Source organism: Tiliqua scincoides, chromosome 5 (genome assembly GCF_035046505.1).
Source record: "Tiliqua scincoides isolate rTilSci1 chromosome 5, rTilSci1.hap2, whole genome shotgun sequence".
Taxonomy (NCBI): Eukaryota; Metazoa; Chordata; class Lepidosauria; order Squamata; family Scincidae; genus Tiliqua; species Tiliqua scincoides.
Window position 1 is genome coordinate 68858774 of NC_089825.1, and position 20225 is coordinate 68878998.

At 46.6% G+C, this 20225-nt stretch overlaps 1 protein-coding gene across 2 annotated transcripts in view; it reads right to left on the reverse strand.

The window, feature by feature from the left end:
* COL15A1 (collagen type XV alpha 1 chain) overlaps positions 1-20225 on the reverse strand; it is a 221073-nt gene that overhangs the window by 22878 nt on the left and 177970 nt on the right. For both annotated transcript variants that reach the window (XM_066628923.1, XM_066628922.1), the window contains exons 26-36: positions 14986-15048; positions 14602-14679; positions 14482-14517; positions 11122-11175; positions 10971-11030; positions 9869-9937; positions 7014-7055; positions 4370-4409; positions 3697-3768; positions 904-950; positions 154-264 (exon numbers count right to left, since the gene is read on the reverse strand). In XM_066628923.1, the coding sequence (XP_066485020.1) occupies positions 154-264; positions 904-950; positions 3697-3768; positions 4370-4409; positions 7014-7055; positions 9869-9937; positions 10971-11030; positions 11122-11175; positions 14482-14517; positions 14602-14679; positions 14986-15048 (672 nt within the window). The remainder of the gene's footprint in view (positions 1-153; positions 265-903; positions 951-3696; positions 3769-4369; positions 4410-7013; positions 7056-9868; positions 9938-10970; positions 11031-11121; positions 11176-14481; positions 14518-14601; positions 14680-14985; positions 15049-20225) is intronic.

Genomic DNA, 20225 nt, shown 5'->3' on the forward strand with positions numbered 1-20225 from the left:
GGCTTACAGAGGGGTAAGGGGATTTAAATTCCCTTTCCTCTCTGAAGCCTCCTGAATCCCCCCCCCCCGCCGCACTGGATACAGAAGTAATTTCAGACCTAATTGTCATAAAATTGGGCTATAAGTCATATATTATACTGACAAAAACCGTACCACTGGTCCTTGTCTTCCTGGGGGTCCTTGAGGTCCTGACATAAAAAATTCTCCATTTGGTTCTCCTTTTTCTCCTTTAAGGCCAGGTTCTCCATTGCCTCCTTTCTCACCCTTAAAGCAGAGAAGATACTTTTTTAGTCAGTTCACAGCATACTATACTAGTTGGTGTGTCTGCGAGTATACGCTGCTACACATATTAACTTTCTCCCTATGCTTGGTTCTTGAGAGCACTCAGAGTCAGGCTTTTCAATGACTGAGAAGAGCTCAAGCTGAATTCCTGTGATTAGGACAAAATTACTTGCCCTTGCGCGCGCGCGTGCGCGCGCGCACGCTCTCTCTCTCTCTCTCTCTCTCTCGCTCTGTGTGTGTGTGTGTGTGTGTGTGTAAGAGATAGACATACAGACACAAGGAAAAAGAACTACAAATGGGCTTTTTGAATTTAGTAAGAAGTGTTCAAAAAAGGCAGCTTTCAGAGTTCTGATGTTGTTGTGAAACTAGTACTACTTGCTGCATGCCACTTCCTGCCTCTATATAATACCTATTCAATTCTGCATCTGCAAATATATAAAGGACAAGGATGTATTACTTTCCTACCAACAGTGAAAAAAACAGATTAAAATTCTGTAAACATCTAACAGGTTTGCTGCTTCTTTTACATGGTGCTATTCTTTCAGTATTTACAATACTGGTCTTTCATTTCACATGTTTAAAGGGGTTTTAAGAAGCAGACAGAATTCAGCTGTTGACTACCTTCATGATGTTTAAGTGATTGAAGTATGTTGATGGCAGAGGAGGACCTGAAAAGCAAGAGGAAAACTTTCAGTTTAAAGTGAAATTATTTATTATAGTAAACTTTGCCATGTGGCAGACATAATTTTTTCCTTCTCCATTAATATTGCTTTAGCTAGCATATTTGACATGCACAGCCTTGATATAGTAATATGCTAGTACTTGGCCCAATGGCACTCTCCTCCCCCCCAAAGGATCCATTTTATCCGAGAGAACTTCCAGTCTACCCAGACCTGCAAAACTTTCTAAAAGTCCAAACATTTGCATGTTATCAGGAACTTTGGAGCTAAGCCTTGCACTCATGCCTCCATGGTGTTTCCTGCCAACTCCCTGATGGCACGCTGGGCATTACTTCTGCCATCTGAACAGAGGGACACGCAGGTCACGCAAAAGGGCATGGATCCTCAGCCCATGCCCAACCTGACTGACCTCTGGCACCACTCACATTCACTCTAATCCCAAATAAGTCAGAGGGATTTGGGGTAAAAAAATTTCTTTATAAAGACTAAACCCTTAAATTTCATGTCAAATTCTACAACCTCATGAATGCACCATAGATACTCGCCTATAAGTCGAGATGTTTCTGCCAATAAAGTGTAAATCATATCCTTGCCTTATCTGCAGGTCACTCAGGGGTCAGGGCTGATCAGGCAGCCAGGAGAAACCCAGAGGAGAGCAAGAAGACAGTGCAGAAATAATTAGAGAACTAATAGTCACCAGGGCAACCAGGCATTAGTCTCTGCAAGCTGCAGCCAAAGTTAACCCTTTAACTCTTCCCTCCTGAGAAAAACGTAAGCCAGGGCTTAACACTTCCATTTAAATCAAGCAAGCCTTGTTCTCTTTGACAGGATCACATTCAACCCTACTTCACCCTCATTCCATTTTGCAAATGACTGGCAGAGGCCTGGTTTTTAAAACACCACTATGTAATCCTTATTTCCATTGGAAACAAAGTTTACAGTCCACTTACTCTGACAGCGTTTACAAAAAGGTTGTGAAGACCAATTACTGGTAGTTTATTTTTCAGGATCTGGTCTCCAATAAAATCAGACAAAATTAGTTAAATAAGTTTAACCCCCAACTTATCTGAGGGTCATAGAAAATTCCATGATTTTTTGCTCAAAACCTGCCCTCGACTTATCAGTAAGATCGACTTATGCTTGAGTGTCTGCGGTATGTATTTTTGCGTGTTTATATCACCCTTCTTCCAAGGAGCTCAGGGTAGTGTACATGGTTTCTTAACTCCTTCTGTCCTCACAACAACCCTGTGAGGTAGGTTAGGGTGAGAGAAAGTGCCTCACCCAAGGTCACCCAGGAAGCTACATGGCTGAGCGGGGATTTGAATCTGGGTCTTCCAGGTCTAAGTCCAACTCTCGAACCACTACACCACCCTGGCTCTCTGATTTGAGAATTATTCCCTTCAAATTAGCACACTTCCCTGCTCTGCAAGATATGGTTTAAAGATTCTTTCTTTCACAATGATGCTGTGAAGGACTATTAGCAACTATAGCCAAACAAGGAAAAAGTTGTCTCTATGGAAACCATTCCTGACAGGACCCTGACTCTTAGGCAGCTGCTGCGTGCTGCAGTTTCCTCTCAGTTTCCTCTTCCAGGCATTCAGTGCTTGCTTGCAGAGTGACAGGTGTTCCTCACAATACCAAACAGAATCATCAGAAATCTATTCAGCCCATCAAAGATGTACAGAACATGTGTTACAACAAGAATAAAGCCAATGCAGTGGAGGAAGGTGGTAGTTCATCTATTCAGGAAGTGATCCAGAATACCGGGCAACATGTTTTTGCCCAAACCAAACCATTTCCCTAAATCATAAGGATTAACACAAGGATTAACAATCTAGATTTCTAATTTCAGTAAGCTATAGACTTCATACAACACTGCTGTGGATTCCAAGCACCTCAAATCATACATTATGGTAGGCAGTTCTTAAATGACCCTGCACTATAGGTTGGTATTAGTAGTTTTATAACAGCCCAAGCCTATTCTTTCCCTATCGCTGATGCAGCATGCCAAAATGGCTACTGCTCTATCTTGTGGAGGAGAACTTGCAGAGGACTCCTCTGAGTAACATTTACAGCACAGAAGGGTCTACTCAGATCTGCACTTGTGATTTCACTAGCACAGGTCCATGTGGACTTGCACCGCAGGATCAAGTCCAGGAAGGGGCCTAGGATTCAGTGACTGCTGCTGCCACCAAACCTTCCTGGACCTGATCTGTCCTTCCTCTGCCTCTTCACCACCCCATTCCACCCTCCCCCTGCCCTTCATTGCTACCTTGTTTTTCCCTCCCCCACCCTGTCCCATCTCCTTCACAATCCTACCTGCCTTAGCAGATGGCTGGTGATCCTATGGCATGTGGGAGACAGCTCCTGTCTTCCTGCCAGCACTCCAGCAGTCTGCAAGTTTGTCTGCTGTCAGAGCGTGTTTTACAACTGCCGTAAGGCAGTCACCAGCAGCAGAACACATGCTCTGCTGGAGGTAGGCCTGCATTGGATTAGGTCATAAATGATTTAAATATTATTCCTATATTGCCCATAGGGGGCTGACAGGCAGTGGCATGCCTAAGGGTTCAATGAGATAATCCTTAGAGTTTAAAATTCTGGGGTTTAAAATGTATTCATATTACTTGTAGAGGAATCAAATGTAGTTATCCTAGTTTGCAGAGACAACTCAGATCTTACGGAATATCCTAAAACATAACATCTACAGTAAGAATCAACCTGTTATGTAGCCTACCTGGTGGGCCTGGGAAACCTCTGTCTCCTTTTTCACCTTTTAAGCTCAATGGACCTTGAATACTCCAGGAACCTGTTTCAAGAACAGAGTTCAATAAGAAAAAGCTTTCTCAGTTCAAGGGGAATGTTACATGACAGGTAGCATCAGCCGTGCATTCAACAAAAGCAGACTTCCACAGCGTTCTACCATATCCACACTTTAAGCTCCAAGATTGCTCTAGAGATAGTCTTAAGTTCAACAGGTGGGTCCACTCCAATGATGGCCCAACCAAGAAGCAGTACAGGTGGCCCTCAAGGCAGCAACATAATTGCTGTCATCATACATAACACATGGGGCAGAGGGAAGCAAAATAAATTTCTACCTAGGTAGCAGCAGTTCATCAGTCTTGCTGTATTCCCCCCCCCCAAGTATTTTTCAGATATCTCTCTCCACCCATTTCTTGCTTGTATCACTGACAGTTGAAAGAGATGTGACAGAAAACATGTTGTTTGCATTTGTGATTTTTTTAATGATTTAAAATAGCTGTTACAAGGTGCCCAAACAGGACAAAGACTACAATGTATGGGGAGGGGGTATTGACTCTTTCCCTTTGTACTGCATTCCCTGGCAAAAAATGGTCAATAACTATTGTTATTCGACTTTCAGCTGGGGCCTCAGTTATTGAAAAACATACCATCAGTTACTTCTTGGTTTCCAGGATGAGCAGAGCCTACCTATACAGATAGAGAGAAAATAAATCCAGAATGAACATAAATTTGCTTGTGAATGGTGCCTTCTTGCAGGATGACTTTGATGTCATGATTTTGATGGTGCTACTAATAGGATCTCAATGTGCAATCATATACCACACAGTTAATAACAGTATTACACTATGTAATATTAGTCAGCTCACTGAAACACTGCTATCTATGCAGAAGCCAGTCAAGACCTGTTCAGTGAGTGTCACAAGTTCTTCAACATGCAGTATGTATTCTTAGGGCTTTACAAAAATCTTATGTGCTATTCTATTTTGTGCTGTTAGAATAATCTGCTAAACCACTAGGGTTACTCTGGATTATCATCACATTGTAACAGATAGCAGGATTTGGTTTCTAAAATAACAGACTGTTTGCATTTCTATTGTTAACTATATAAAAAAGGGTAGATGTCTACCTTCTAAATACACAGATGGCAATTTAAGAGAGGTGTGCTTTGAGACTGACATGAGGACTTTATCCCAGGGCCAAACTAGATGTGATGTGAAAGAGCTGTGATCAGGATAATTTTTTTTTTTAATTTCAGCATAATTGTGTGGGGCTGCTAATTTGATTATTAGTTTGATTATATAGGCAGGGCTGAGGTATTTAATCCTTTCCACTCCAATCATAACCAGTGCTCATGTAATAGGACCACTTGGCCCATACCGCTGAGGTATTCAATCTGTGCGTCCTGCCTCCCTAGTGAGGCATGGCTAGCCTCCAGGAGCGTCACCAGGCATGGGGGGGGAGAGGTGGCTGGCAGTTGCTCTGCTGCTGAGCTCTGCTCAGCTCAGCTGCAGCCTCCTGACTTGCTGCTTTTCCAAGGCTGAGAACGAGGTGGGTGGGGCAATGTGAAACATGGTGGGGGGAGGTGGGAGAGAAGGCTGGTTGGGCAGGCAGAGGTGCCGCATCTCATCATGGGGCTGTCTCCATGTGCAACCTCGCCCCAAGGACTACATTTACCAGTGTGCCCCTCACCCTGGGCATCCTGGGATTGGTCAAGGCTGGAGGAGAGAAGAGTGCGGAGGTGCTGCATCTCATCAGCACAGGGTGCACTCCTGGCAGGCTTCAAACTGGGAGGCAAGAGTAAGTACAGGCAGTGCAGCACTTTCCTCTGCTTGAGAAGGAAGGAGCTCAGCTGCACATGCTGCCTCCTGACTTGCCGCTTTTCTGAGGCTGAGAACGAGGTGGGCAGGGCAGTGTGGGTTGGGGAGGGCATGGGAAACATGGTGGGGGGGAGGTGGGAGAGAATGCTGGTTGGGCAGTGGAGGTGGTGCTGCATCTCATCAGCACAGGTCACACTCCTGGCAGGCTTCAAACTGGGAGGGAAGCCTGACCCAGAGAGAGCAGTGAGGCACTTTCCTCTGGTTGGGAAGGAGGTAGCCCAGCCTGCTCTTGGGGGGGGGGGTGTCCAAATGCCCAGCCTGCATCTCTCCATCTTGCCTGGGGGGAATAGGGGTGACACCTGTATGTTGGGGTGTATGTATGTGAGCATGTACTGGGGGGGGGGTAAGTTGTAATCTTGCTCTGTGTGGCTGCAATCCTAGTTGCACTTTCCTGGGAGTAAGCCCCATTGACTCAAACAGGACTTACTTCTGAGTAGACCTACATAGGTTTGGAGTCTGTCAGGTTAACCCAGGATCCTCACCTTTCTGTTTTTACGCCCCCTTCAAAAAAGAAAAAAAGCCACTCTTGATGGTTTTGTCTCCAAAAATGGATTAAAAAAAAAGAACAGCATTCCTTTTCAGCCACCCCCCTTTTCCCTCCTACCTCCTTTTGAGGGGGGGTTACTTCCCATGTTAGCTGCTATTATAAGACAAAAAGCACAATCCTAGCTAGGTCTACTCAGAAGTAAATCCTATTGTGTTCAATGGTACTTACTCTCAGGAAAGAAAGGTTAGGATTGCAGCCACAGTCTCTGGGTCTCAGTTTGCAATTAGCAGATGTACACAAAACAAAGTCTTCCCCTCCACTAGCAAATTCATCACTTCCCCCCTCCCTTTCCAAACCCCTCCAGGTGTGCTGCTAACAAACTCAGGACACAATCCTAACCAGGTCTACTCAGAAGTAAGTCCTACTTTGTTCAATGGGGCTTACTCTCAGGTAAGTGTGATTAGGATTGCAGCCTTAGAGTGCTGGCAGCTGTTTTTTTGGTTTCTAGTGTTTAATTATAACACCTTCATCCCCATTTTGGGGGTAACTGAGGTGATGTAATGGGGAGCTGTGGCCAATGGCCACAAAGATCAGGGGAGCTGCGGGCTGGAAAAGTTCGAGAACCACTGCCATTTTAATGATGTCACTTCCAGCCCCCAGGAACATGTTGGGGAGTCATGGCCAACAGCCACGGGGGTCAAGGGAGCCATGGGCTGGAAAAGTTTGAGTACCACTGACTTAAGGGTTTGGTGTTGGCTTAAAAACATACATTTCATGTGTTTATTAATGTGAGTAGTAAAGCAACAATCTGAAACAAAAGACAAAACTAAATAGAACAGGTACATATTTGTGCTATTAGTCTTCATGACCATGCACATATGCATATATTTATCAAAAGACTATTTTAAACATAGATTCATGACTTACTGGTGTTTTGCACTGTGGCCTGGGAGGAATGGGGAAAACTGTCTGTTCAAAATTTGGAGGAAAATACAGTAAATAACAAGTGCTTCAAAAGTAATAAATCAATAACAAATGCCTGATCAGATCATTCTTCAAAACACAAATTTTCTAATCCTGTTGCAAAGATTTTTCAGTCTGAGTACTCAACACTGTCTTATATGGTTGTTCCTGTGGCTGAAAGAGCCTATGTGAAGATAAGCAAGTTAGGGTGCAATCCAACCCTTGACTTGGGTCAGTGCAAGTCCCGGCCCAGGAGGGTTGCAAACATGCTGTAAGGAAGGAAGGGTTGCAAACATGCTTGGGAGGAAGCTGGGCCGGCGCTCAGAGAAGTGCCTGCCTGCAGAGGCTGACACAAGCCTCTGTGCCAGCTTCCTCATGGGCCGATGCAAGCCTCTGAGGTAGGCAGGGGGGCGGGGAGGAGGCGGGAGGGAGGTATTCTTGGGCAAGAGGGGGAAGGCGGGTGGTGGGCAGCCCCAGGGGTGGGCGCAGAGCAGGAGGCGGGGCTAGGATCCAGCAGTTATGCTGGATCCCAACCACTGTTCCTGGTGAGAACGGAGTGGCTCCAAGCTGCTCTGCTCTCCTTTACTTGTGCCACCTTAAGAGGTGGCATAAGTTTGAGGAGACCCATGGGGGCCAGCAATCCTTACCCAGAGGTAAGGGGAGATGTTTCTGGATGAGCCACTTATGGCTCCTATCCTGCGCTGGATACATCGCAAGCCTCTTGGCTTGCCTGTTCCAGCACACGATAGGACTGTGCCCTTAGAGCCCAATCCTATCCATGTCTATCTAGTAGTAAGCCCCATTATAGTCAATAGGGCTTACACCTAGATAAATGAGTATAGGATTGCAGCCTCAGGGTTGAACTACACATTACATTGAAATGCAAGTAACCAGAGCCAGATGACTCTGTTCAGTTTCACTTGAAGAAAAGTGGCAAGCAGCTCAGGGAGGGGAAAATTCCCAGTCTACAGTCTCCCACCTCCAAAATGCCCCCCCCCCAAATGTTTAACCACATAGACCAGGGGTGGGCAAACCCCGGCCTAGGGACCATTTGCAGCTCTTGGGGACCCAATCCGGCCCTCAGGGAGCTCCCAGTCTCCAATAAGTCTCTGGCCTGTTGGAGTCTGTTGAAGCCTGTGCTGGCCCACGACTGCCGGTCACAACCACCAGATGTGAGCTGTGGGCTGAGTTAGCATGTGTTTTCTGCTTTTCCCTGGGTATTATTTTACCCCCCCCATTGCCTCTGAACAACTTATGTCTCCATGTGTTTCTGGCTTGGTCTGTGTGTTTTCACTGTGCATAAGGTGTGTGGCAAACACTTTAGTTCTCATGTGGTTCTATATACCTGTATTATAGTTCTCATGTGTATTATAAATAAGCTCAGTAAAATTCACTCATTCATATAAGTTCCATCTCTGATGTATTCATTTATGTAAATTTATTCAAATTTGAAATGTAAATTAATTCTTTTTCCCGGCCCCCAACAGTGTCAGAGAGATGATGTGGCCCTCCTGTCAAAATGTTTGCCCACCCCTGACATAGACAAAACAGTCACTTAGGCCCCAATTCTATCTTCTACCAAGTTATAGCATGCAGCTATGCAGAGGATGCACTGCATGCTATGGGAAGGCCATTGGATAGCCTGCAGGAAGTATTTTTTATTCCTTGGATATAGGACAGCCATTTTGGTGGTGTACGTCTGAGGACAGAAAAGGGGTGGAGAGGTTTTTAAAAAGAGGGCATAATATTTTGAAGGCCTCTGTATGGGGGCCAAGGAAGGAAGCAGGGGGCGAGAAAGGAGATGTAGTTCCTGCAGACATGGCACCTTGGGGCATTTGCCCCCCTTAGGTATGACAGAGGCCACCAAGGATGCATTGTGGAGCAGGAAAACCAAAAACAAGGAAAAGGTTAACCGCCTTCCCCACCCTGTCACTTCTTTGCTATCAGTTGTGCACTCTGAAGTCGATTGTAAAATTTAAAAAAGGATAAGCAGGCAATTTTCTTTCACAGGTCTTTCCTGAAACTCAAGGTGACTTGAGTTACATATACTGGCACCTCTCATTTTACATGGGTTTGATTTACACATTTTTGAAATAGCATGCTTAGAAACAGAAGGTACAGAATGCTAAAACAGAAGAAGCAGAAGAAACAGAAGGTACACATGCTAATTTTCAGAATAATATGGTAAAACTTCCCAGGACACCTGCATATTTGGCTGACTTTGTATGCGTGTTCTTTTTTATTTTTAATTTATATGTTTTTGAAATACGCATTGATTTTCAAGAATGTAACCCCCCAAGTAAAATGAGAGGTGCATGTATGTACGTACAAATAATTTATAACTTCAGCCTCTGCCGAGGTCAGACTGAGCTCTGAAGGTAAAAAAAGCGACTTCCAATTCCACGGAGAAACCAGAAGTGACATTTTTAATGCCTTATAAGGCTTTGGGAGGCTCAGGGAAGCCCTCCTGGGCCAAATCCTCCCTCCAGCCCTCCCTCCCTCTGCCCAGTTCTGCCCCCTCTCCGCCTCTCCCAGCCCCAAACTCCCAGTGGGACGACTTACTGTCAGAGCTGCTCTAGCGTCATCAACTGGTGCTGGCCTCAGCGATGGCCCACTGGGCTTACCATCAGTGTAGAAGTGCCTTATGGCACTTTTGCAACACTGGTTGCCTGGGCAGTACAGCAGCCACCGGTGCTGGCCCAGCCTAGAATCAGGCCCAAAATTTCACTGTCATGGCTAATAGCCATTGATAGACCTACGCTTCATAATAAAATATCCTAGAAATAGTCAAACAGGAAGACAAATATGAATGGACTTACTCCTTTAACATAAACCACACGGCCTGGGGGGCCTGGAGGCCCAGGTGGTCCACGCAAACCAGGGGGGCCCTAGGAAGGAAATGAGGTAGGCATTAGAGATTATTCTTAAACTGCAGCACACATGCTCAGCTGGCTCATGCAGAATTGGGGCATGGGTCTGCTTCATCACATCTGACTCCAAGGGTGCTCCCAACTCCCAAAACTTGAATTTTTTTTTCCCCCAAGAGAATAGATTTTCTGTCTCCAAGATAAGAGCCCAATCCTAGGCATGTCTACTCAGATATAAGTCCCATTATAATCAATGGATGTTATTCCCAAATTAATGTGGATAGGACTGCAGTCTTAATGCTTGCCTGGGAGGGAAGGACTCTGGACAACTTCCAGCTGACAGGATATGAAGCTTCCAGAGCTTCTCACCACCAGCTCTGCTGCAGAATAACTGGCTTCTCACTTGTGAGAAGTCAATACACTGATTGCATTTTTCTAACTTTCTATACACTGATTACACAGGCCTACAAAATTGAGAGTCAGAAAAGTTTTTCCCAAACTTTATGGTGGTTTGATATGAATTTGGGGTGCCAATTCCAAAAATGGCATCCGTTTTGCCCTATCACATCTAGTTTTGGAGATATAGTATAGCCTCATTAGTGAATGGTTCAAGCAGCTTCCTCATGAGGAAGCCATGGTGCAGGATGTAATTTTTGGAATCGGCACCCCAAATATACCGAGGAATTGGTGTAACGTTTAAGGAAGCAAAATGTGTGTTGGCCTGTGTTATCAGCCCAATCCTATGCATGTCTACTCAGAAGTGAGTCCCATTAAAGACAATGGAAACTTTGGACACTCCCAGGAAAGTGTGGATTGGGCTGTATGTTTCTACACAGTAATATTTGACCTCCAGTATTTCAAGACCAGGAAACATCAGAACTTTCTATGTTCTACTATGTTCTTTCTATGTTCTACTATGTGCTACTTTCTCCTCCTTACCCTTGAAATTTTGCTTTCAGGAATACAACAATTGAAGATGCTCTTTTGTCTGTCCTATCTATAGTTGCATCTTCTCATACAATTAATAGGGATTCCGCATTTTTATAGAACTTACATATAGTGTTACACCCCGTTCCCCTTTTATGCCTTTTAGTCCATTCAGGCCAGGGCGTCCCTGGAGGGGAAGAAAAAAAAAGAATCACTTCAGTGTCTATATAGTTATGCTTGGAAAAAAAATTAAAAGCAAACAGAAAAGGTATACATACAGGCCGGCCAGGGAAACCAAGTTCACCTTTATGTCCTGGAGGTCCAATGGGTCCCTAAAGACAAAACGTTGTGGGATAAGCAGTGGAAGAACTGGAGAGAGGTATAGATGTGCAGTGTACTTTTGCCTGAATTTGCACTTTCATTTCTGACCATTTATCAGACAAGTTTTAGTTATCAATAACATTTTCATAAATCTGAAGGTGCTTCCAGTTGCGTCCGGGAGGTCAGATGGGGCCCTCCAAAGCTTTGAACCCACATATAAAAAGGGCCTGTTTGTGGGTTTGTGCCCTGAAAACCTCTAAAACGTTTTCACCCTATTCTTACATTCAGAATTAATCCAAGTAGCCCATTTTGTTCTCCAGTACTAGATCTGTTTATTGAACAATCATGAAAATAAAGAGCTCAACAAGCTGCCTGAAAATGTTTTTTTAGACAACAGGTTCTCAATATTGTTGAAGAGCTCATAGTGCTGTACCCTCATTGCAAACCTCATTGCTTTGCATGAGGTTTGAATTGTGTGTGTGGGAGAGGTTTTTTGTTTTTTTTAAAGCCAGGAATTTTGTGCTTTGAGAAACCAAATCTTCATTTAATGCAGTACTTCCCAACAAAGGAGTTGGGAGCACTGTAAATGGGTGTGGGGGAGGGGCCATGGTAGCAACGCAATCCCCAGGATTGCACTGCTGCGGGAGGGGGGGAGGTTTTCAAACTGAACTGAGGGAGTGCCAGCCTTGGGGTGGGAGATTGCAGGGAGCCCTGCAGATACCTTTGCAAGGCTCCTCAAGCCTCTGTAACAGTAAAAAAAAAAAAAAAAAGATTGTAAACCACTTGATTTTTGAAAACTGGAAGTGGTTTTCAATTGCTTTTTTAAACTGCTATAGAGGTTTGGGGAGGTCTGCAGGGCTCCCCACACTCTGGCACTCCATCAGGAAAGTTTAACCCCCCCCCCCCCCGCTGGGTATCCTGTTGCTGCCTTCCCTCCCCGCCCCTTAAAGGAGTAGTGACAAGTGCTTCCCTGGTTGGTGGGTGTGACCCACGAGTTTGGGAACCTACTGATTTAATGCATCATATCGGATTTAACAAAGGAGGCAGTATATAGAGTATTGCACTTGAGAATCAGGGGTAGTACCAGAGCTTGACCATGTTGGGCACTGGCCTAAGGTCCATGTCTTTTAGAAGCGTTGTGTGGAGGGAGCGGGAGGGGGTGGGGATAGGGTGGGGTGGGAGGGGGTGGGACTGGTGGAGCTCTGCTCCGCCAGATTTTGAACCTTGTGTTGGGCCAGAAGGCCTGAAACTGAGTTTCTTAAGTCTGCACCGGTAAAATAGCCAGTGCAGACTTGAGAAGCCCCTACTGCAGAGCTTGGGGCTTTCCCCAAGGAGACCTCCTGTGGCCTCGGCGGTACCGCTGGATGCAGTGGTAGCCATTTTGGTGCTACTGCACCCAGCGGAGCCCCCAGCTTCAGGATTGGGATGTTACAGTCCAACCCTATGTATGTCTACTCAGTCATTCCCATTATAATCAATGGGGCTTATTCATAGGTAAGTATGGATAGAATTGCAGCCCTAGTGTGAGGTTCATAGAGGCAAGTGCAATTTTATATTCTCACCCAGTGAACTTCATGGTTGTGAGGATTTCAACCAAGGTCTTTGTTCATGAGTACATCACATGCCCAACTTTGTGATAAAATAATAATGTACCCCACCACTACTGATCAGTTGAAAAGTGATAATTTCTTTTCAAACCTGTCTCATTTATGCATAAACAAAGCTAAAAAAAAGAATATTAGTTTTATTTTACAAAAACTACTGGTATTTCAGATGATGGAAGAAGGGGCTATTACACTGGAATTTACTAGAAAAGTAGATTTACCAACAGACATGAAAAGAAAAGAAAAAAGAAATTACTCAGAATACCCAAGAAAGAGGAAAATATGGATCGGCCAACATGGTCTTGAAACTTGCTATCCCAAAATAAAACAGCACCCACATTTAAATAAATATGTTTGATTGTTCAAAATGAGCCTGATGTTATCTTTCACATTTAATGGCTGTATTATACTGCCATTAAAAAAAGATAAAAGAACACTGAGATGAAATGATTAATCAATGTCTCTGCCCCATGGGAAAAACCCAGATAGTTAGGCAATTTAGAGAGGCTCTTCAAGGGACTATTTAGTCCTAATGCCCAATCCGTGCTTAACAGAGAAGCAATAAAGTCAGCTGAACCTGAAAGTAGGGGATTTCAATTAGCACTGGAAATGACCTTTGCGGAATGGAATTACCCCTGAGTAAACACAGAAGGTTCTTGGTCATGGAAAAAAGCATTGTTGGATAACAAATCATTATATCAAGAGCCCAATCCTATCCCCCCCCCCTATGCAGCAATGCCAAAAAGGCTACTGCAATGCATCCTGGGGGTAGTTGCGAAGGTCTCCTCTGGGTAAGGGAACGTTTGTTCTTTACCCAAGGGTAAGCCTTTGCAGTCTGAGAGGGTATGCCTGGACTTGAACCACCAAATTAACTGATGCAGGTCTGCATTGACCTGTGACAGTGGGTTGGGCCCAGGAAGGGGGTTAAGATTTGGCAGTGCCACCGCCACCAAACCCATCCCCTTCCTGGACCCGATCCATGCATCTCCCACCCCATCACCTTCCGCCCTCCTCCACCCCCATTTCCCCCTTGTTCTGACCTCCCACACCCTATCCTGCCTCCCCCACCAACTTACCTGCCTCATCGGGTCCTCCTGGATTCACATTTGGAAAGGGAATTGCTGCTCTGACAGCACATGCCTCCGGAGTGCTTTCTATGACTGCCATAAGGCAATCAGAGCTGGCGGAACGTTTGTTCTGCCAGTGGGGCAGTCCAATAGGATTGGGCTGCCCATGCTGTGTGAAGTCTCTGTTTTAATTCCACTGCAGAAAAGCAATAGCTCAGCAGAACTAAATAGTTCTTGTGTGAAAGCACCCAGTTTATTGTGGCTGAGAGCACACTGGTGACTTATAGTATAATTACTTTACTTGCAAAAGGACAAGCAGAGCATAATGGAAGCAAGTTCACTATCTCACTGCAGGCAAACGAAGCCCCAAAGAACAATTTGTACAGATTCTCCAATACTGCGCACCAAGTTCCAGCTAATTTGAACTAAAAATGCTCCACACTTTCTGCTTCTTTCTCCCAATTCAACACTGCGAATTGTGGTTTCCTCATGCATCCCATATACACCTTCCCTCTTTCATCAGCTGGAGGAGTGACACTGTCTCCAAGCTCTCCCTAAAGAGACAATACCGAATGGTGTTTATACTTATGCATCGGGTCTAGAAACAGAGAATGCTAACTGAATTAAAACAAGTTATTAAGCTCACCAATGGCCCTGGTGGTCCCATGGCTCCAGGTTCACCCTGTGAGAAAAAGGAGTAATATGATCCTTAAGAACAGTGTGATAGAGCTAGCAATGGAATGCAAAAATGATCCAATAGAGCTACCTTATCGCCTGGTCTTCTTATCAATTCTGTTATTGAGTCTGTTGAAGCAAAGATAGCACCAGGCTCACCCTTTTCACCCTACAGAAGCCACAGAATAATTGGTTAGAGATTAAAAGAAAAAAAGGCAAAAAAATAAAAAGAAATGGCCCATACTATTTGGCCAGTACATCAACTGCTTTATTCATTCATACGGAAACCTCCCATCCCTGGGCAAAGGGTGATGGGCATGCCACCTGAGCCCCACTGAGCAGAGGTCCATGCCCATTTAGTGGTGGAAGGGTTCTCCCACCCATGCTTGCATCCAAATGGTTGCAAGTTCTTACTTCTACTAAAATGATTCCCAGCACAGGTTTATTGTTGGCACACTGCCTGCTTCCTTCTTACCCGCATTCCTTTTTGTCCTGGTAAACCAGGTAATCCAAGGTCTCCTTTTGGTCCTCTGGGTCCCTGGAAGAAATACAGTGCACTTTAAAAAATAGGAGGAATACTGAGATTAGCCTGGTTTTCAATATTACCAATATTTTGGACTGACTTATAGGGTACAAGAACAGGCCTATGTGCACAACTGCATCTGCTGCTAAATCCCTATATAGCAGTGGCATGCAAGAAGGGCAATTTAAAGTGAAGTATGGGTAGAAGGGAGGGAGGAATTGACTCTCTCCTTGGGCCCACACTTCCCTCCCCCCAACTAGGAGTGGTATCAGCGATTAGGCACTAATCAAAGGCACATGCCTCCTGGAGGGCCCACCTGGTTAGACCAACCCCAGAACCCTCTGTACTTGTGGTGGTGGTATTGACTAATTCATCACGAGGTGATGCGCTGGGTGGGGTGCAGGGCTTCCCTGACTTGGAGGGGCATTTTTCTCATAGCAGGGCTCCAAGGCTAGAAGTCCTCACCACAGCTTAAAAACCAGTTTTGGGTGGGAGGGGGTTCCAGCTCTCCCTCCCCATCCATCCATTCTTTATTTTAAGTTGTTCCCCCACTTTGCAAAAAAATCAGCAGGACTCAGGTTGGATCTTGCCACCATTAAGGCTAGTTGCATACTCCATAGCTATGCTATATTTTCTTGATGAAATGCCTCACTGAATTAACATCATCATCATAAGTATCTCCAATTGAACAACATTTATGCAAGGCTATGTATCTCATTTTGTGCATCTCTTACACAGAAACTTCATAATCAAGACGTCAACAAGAGAGGCAAGTGCAATCAATTGGTAAAAGTGTGAACGTAAACAAATCTGCAGGGTGGGAGGGAAGGGACTTAATTTTTATTTTTAACCATTTCCTGCTGCTTTGCTCTTTTCTTAAGAACACTCAAAACAGCATACAATACACAAAATATCAACATAACCTTGTGTAAGGTTATCAGGTGGATGCTTCAACAGAAGATCATCAGGTGGATGATGTGGGGTTGACAGCGATTCCCTGTTTTGACAGCTGTTTGACAGCTCTGGGAAGGGCAGGGCTGGCTCCACAGCTGTAATCAATCAAGGCCAATGGAGACCTGGATGGACACCTGAGCTTCATTTGACTTTGATGGGACTTTGAATGAGTTAAGGAGGTAGCTCACAGCTGAGATGCATTTGGACTTAACAAGGGGATGAAGGATAAAAGGCAGCTTCAGAAGGAGCAAAGCTACCAGACCAAAGGCTACCCTGACCCAGAGGGAACCTGGCCCCAGATCTACAGGACAGACATATGGGAGAAGGAGACTGCCAGGCCCCTGCTAGAGGAGACACTCTGCTGGACAGGACACTGCTGGAGAGGAGGGACTCTGCTGCAGAAAACTGGACTGTGCTTTGGAGATTGGATTGGACTTGGACTGGAGGCTTTGGACCTTTACCCACTGAGTTAAGTGGAGTTTTGGGGAGGGAAAGCCTCTGGACAAGAGCACTTGTAGGGAGTGTATGTGTTTGTTTGTAATAAATTCTTGTTAACTGCTCAACTGATAAGGAGTTCTGTTCATTTCTTAGCACACCACAGCTGTTGTTCTTGGAAAAGGAGGGTGTTAATTAGCCAAAAGCAGAAGGGAGTTGGAATATTTGAGCGGGACAAATTGGAGTAGTTGGCAGGATAGGGAAAATTGGGATAGGACACCTTGTAACACAGTATAAAATATAATCTTAAGCAAGGATGAGTGCATAGAAGTTTAGACACTCTCATTAAGCATAGCACCTCTTACTTTAAGACTCCCCAGTGAACCATATATAGACATCCTCTCTCCTATTCTTCAGTGTAGGCCTGAAGTGCTATTACTGCTTTGTCTGGGCACCGTCCAGTGAACACTCAAGACAACACACATGGGAGAAAGGGCCACTTTATTAGCATTTTATTAGCATTAATACAGAAAGGAGGCTGAGACCTGCAGTTGCAGGAGCAGCGAAAACCCCTTTGTGGTGCAGAGGCGGGACCACTGGGCGGCCCCAGAACCAAATCTGTCCCCCAGGCTGGATGTGCACCCGACTCCAAGCTGTGCCCCGTTCTTGGGCGACGCAGCTCATCCAGGTCTGTCCCATAAGGAGAAGGCAGGCGGACCGCTGAGTCCCTGAGGACTGCTATTGGGTTCTGCCCTGCGTATGCTGTCTGAAGGTGCACTCCAAAGTCCCAAGCACGCCTCTACCGCACCACCTGCCACAAGGAGAGGTCAGTCTAGTGCTTGACCCCCCTGCTCCCAAACAGGGAGAAGTGCCTTAAGGCCATCCTGCAGGACTCTCAGAAAGATGTCTGCCCCCTGCTCAGACAAGTGCCCCCATCTCCTCTGTAGAGAGCAGGCATTGGCTGGATGCACAATGACCCATCCACCGGTCCATGCCACAAACTGGCCAATCTCTTTGGCAACTTTCCTCCTCATCCTCTCCACCTTAGCACAGTGGCTGGCACCACACCACACCTGCCGCTGTAGGAAGTCCAACCAGACTACCGTGATGCTAGGCAGCCAGCCCTGAAGGGTGGCGAGCTCCTTGCCTGCTCTGGGCCTGAGCGGCAGCCCGGACATCCCATGCAGATGGATCACCAATACGTCAGGCAACAAGTTCTCCTTCAATTACTCCACCATTGCGGGCAGCAGCTGGCCCCACCGCATCCCCCACTTGGCCAGCCAGCCAACTTGCATGGTAGGGCCAAACCTGACCTGTGTTCCAAATTGCCTCGCGGCTGCCCACTTGCGGGCCCAAACTACTATGGAATGGCCGCAGACAATTCACGAACCGGCTTCCCACTCCATCCTGCAGAAGGAGAAAGAAGTTATTGCCACAACCCCTGCCCTTTGAAGCACCTCCCCATAAAGGGGGGGTGCCAATGAAGGAGCCTGCCTCTAAAAGATCCGAAAGTAGTGCCTATAAGCTGCAGAACACCAACGTCCTATCTGCTGAATGTTACCCCCGGACAGGCACAACGCCGCAGCTGCAGAAGCTGCTTCGATACACAGGGAATGAAGGCTATACTCCTTTGGCTGCAACTCCAGGGCTATGAGGACATGTGAAAAGACCACCCAAGACTGGAATAAAGTCAGTGGGGAGCCATCTGCAGGCTGGAACAGGGTTCCTGCTTGCGCCGCTGAATGTGCTACGTACTCCTGCAGCGCCTCAACTGGGCACAGCGGCAACCCGCCTGTCAAGCAGGTTGGAAAACATTGCCCCTCCCTCACCAGAGCAGGGACCGCTCACCTGTTGTGAGTTGTCTGCATTACCCCTCTCTACAATGGAATAAGGGCTGCGTACCTGTTAGCAGGTTGTTGACAGCACATCACACCTCTCCCACTGGAGCAGGGACAGCACGCCCATTAAAGCGGTTGGTAACACTGCCTGTTAAGCAGGTTGGTAGCAACATTGCTGACATAACCTCACTCCTCCCCCACTGGAGGAGGGGCCGCTCATCCATTAAGTGGGTTGGTAACCTCACCCCTCTCTCAAGGAACAGGGGCAGCATACCTGTCAGCGGGTTGTTAACGTCACCCCTCGCCCAATGGAGGAGGGGCCGCTCACCCATTAAGCGGGTTGGCAACCTCACCTCTCTCTCAAGGAACCGGGGCAGCATACCTGTTGGCAAGGTGCTCACAGAATGTCACCCCTCTCCCACTGGGCAGGGGTAGCACACCCATTAAGTGGGTTGGTAATAACATCGCCCTTAAAGCAGTGGGGGCCGAGCACCCGTTAAGCGGGCTGTTAACAGAAAAATCCTCCCTCTCAAGGAGAAGGGCCACAATCCTGTCAAGCGGGCTGGTAACTGGACATCACCCCTTTCCTAGGATGAGGGGCAGAGCACCCATTAAATGGTTGCTAATAGAATGCCCCCCTCTTGAAGAAGGGGCCACAAATCCATAAGTGGGTTTGTAACCAAACTGCCCCTCCCTCAGGAGCTGGGCCAGTGCACCCATTAAGTGGGCTGGTAACGAAACATCACCCCTCTCTAAGGAGAAGCGGCTATGCGGGTTGTTAACAGAAACCTCCTCCGCTCTTCCAAAGGCCTAGGGGCATTATACCCACTAAGTGGTCTGCACCGGAACACCCCCCTTCTCTGAAAGGAGTAGGGGCAGTACTCCTGCTAAGCGTGTTGTTGACAGAACACCACTGCTCCCACAGGAGTTGGGTAGGCACACCCATTAGGCAGGCTAGTAACAGATCGCCATCCTCCCCTAAGGAGAAGGGGTAGCATGCCTGTTAAGCAGGTTGGTAATGGAACGCCACTCTTCCCTTAAAGGCGTAGGGGGTGGCGCACATATCTCCTCTCTCAAGCAGCAGGGGCAGCATGCCCACCAAGTGAGTTGCTGAATGCTCTGCTGATGCCCAGGGAAAACAGAGTATTAAATGCGCCAGCGCGTCCCCATCCACTCTGCTCAATTCCTTGGGTGCTGAAGCCTGGCCAGGCAGCTTTCAAAGCAGCTCCCACATAGATGGAGTGCATGCTGTAAGCAATCCGAGATGGCCAGGAGCTCCCCATGTGCCTCTAAATATCCTCTGAAACTGATGAAGTATTAACAAGGAGGAGTTCAGGTGCCTGGGAGGAGATCATTACGGGTGGTTGGACTGGGCAGATGCAACAGTTAGGTGAGCCACCACTGCACCATCGTGCATACCCCTTCTGGTCAGTCTCATCCATCTGCAGGTGCCAGTACATTGTGTTAAGATTCAACCTGCAATCATCATGCAGCTCATTGGGGGGGGGGGGAATGTGCCCACTTAAAGATACCCAGATACTAGGCTGCCCAGTGAAGCCTCACAAGGCAAACGGCAACATAAGCAAATTTCATGTTAATCCTCACACATGATGCTGGGGGTAGCTGGCTTGTGCCCATCAGCAACTATAAAGGCGGCTCTACTAAAATCCGCCAGTATCTTCCATATTTTGCAAGTGCCTAGCGTAATCCCGCCATCCGCTCCTGGGCCTAACTGAAAGGCCTTTTTCTCTAGCACCAGTAGTGAAGGCATGAGAGACAAAAGGGGGAGGGCGAGGACCTTCCTTTGGGAAGGAAGCTGACCTGCCAAATCTGCTGAACCTGCATGTCTTCCTCTGGCAGCTGGATGTGAAAGGTTATGCCACCCATGCTCAGGTGACATACTGGTCCATGTTGAGCCAAGGTCTCAGAGGACTGCGCTCAGAGTCTAGGTGTGCCCCTGAGCCA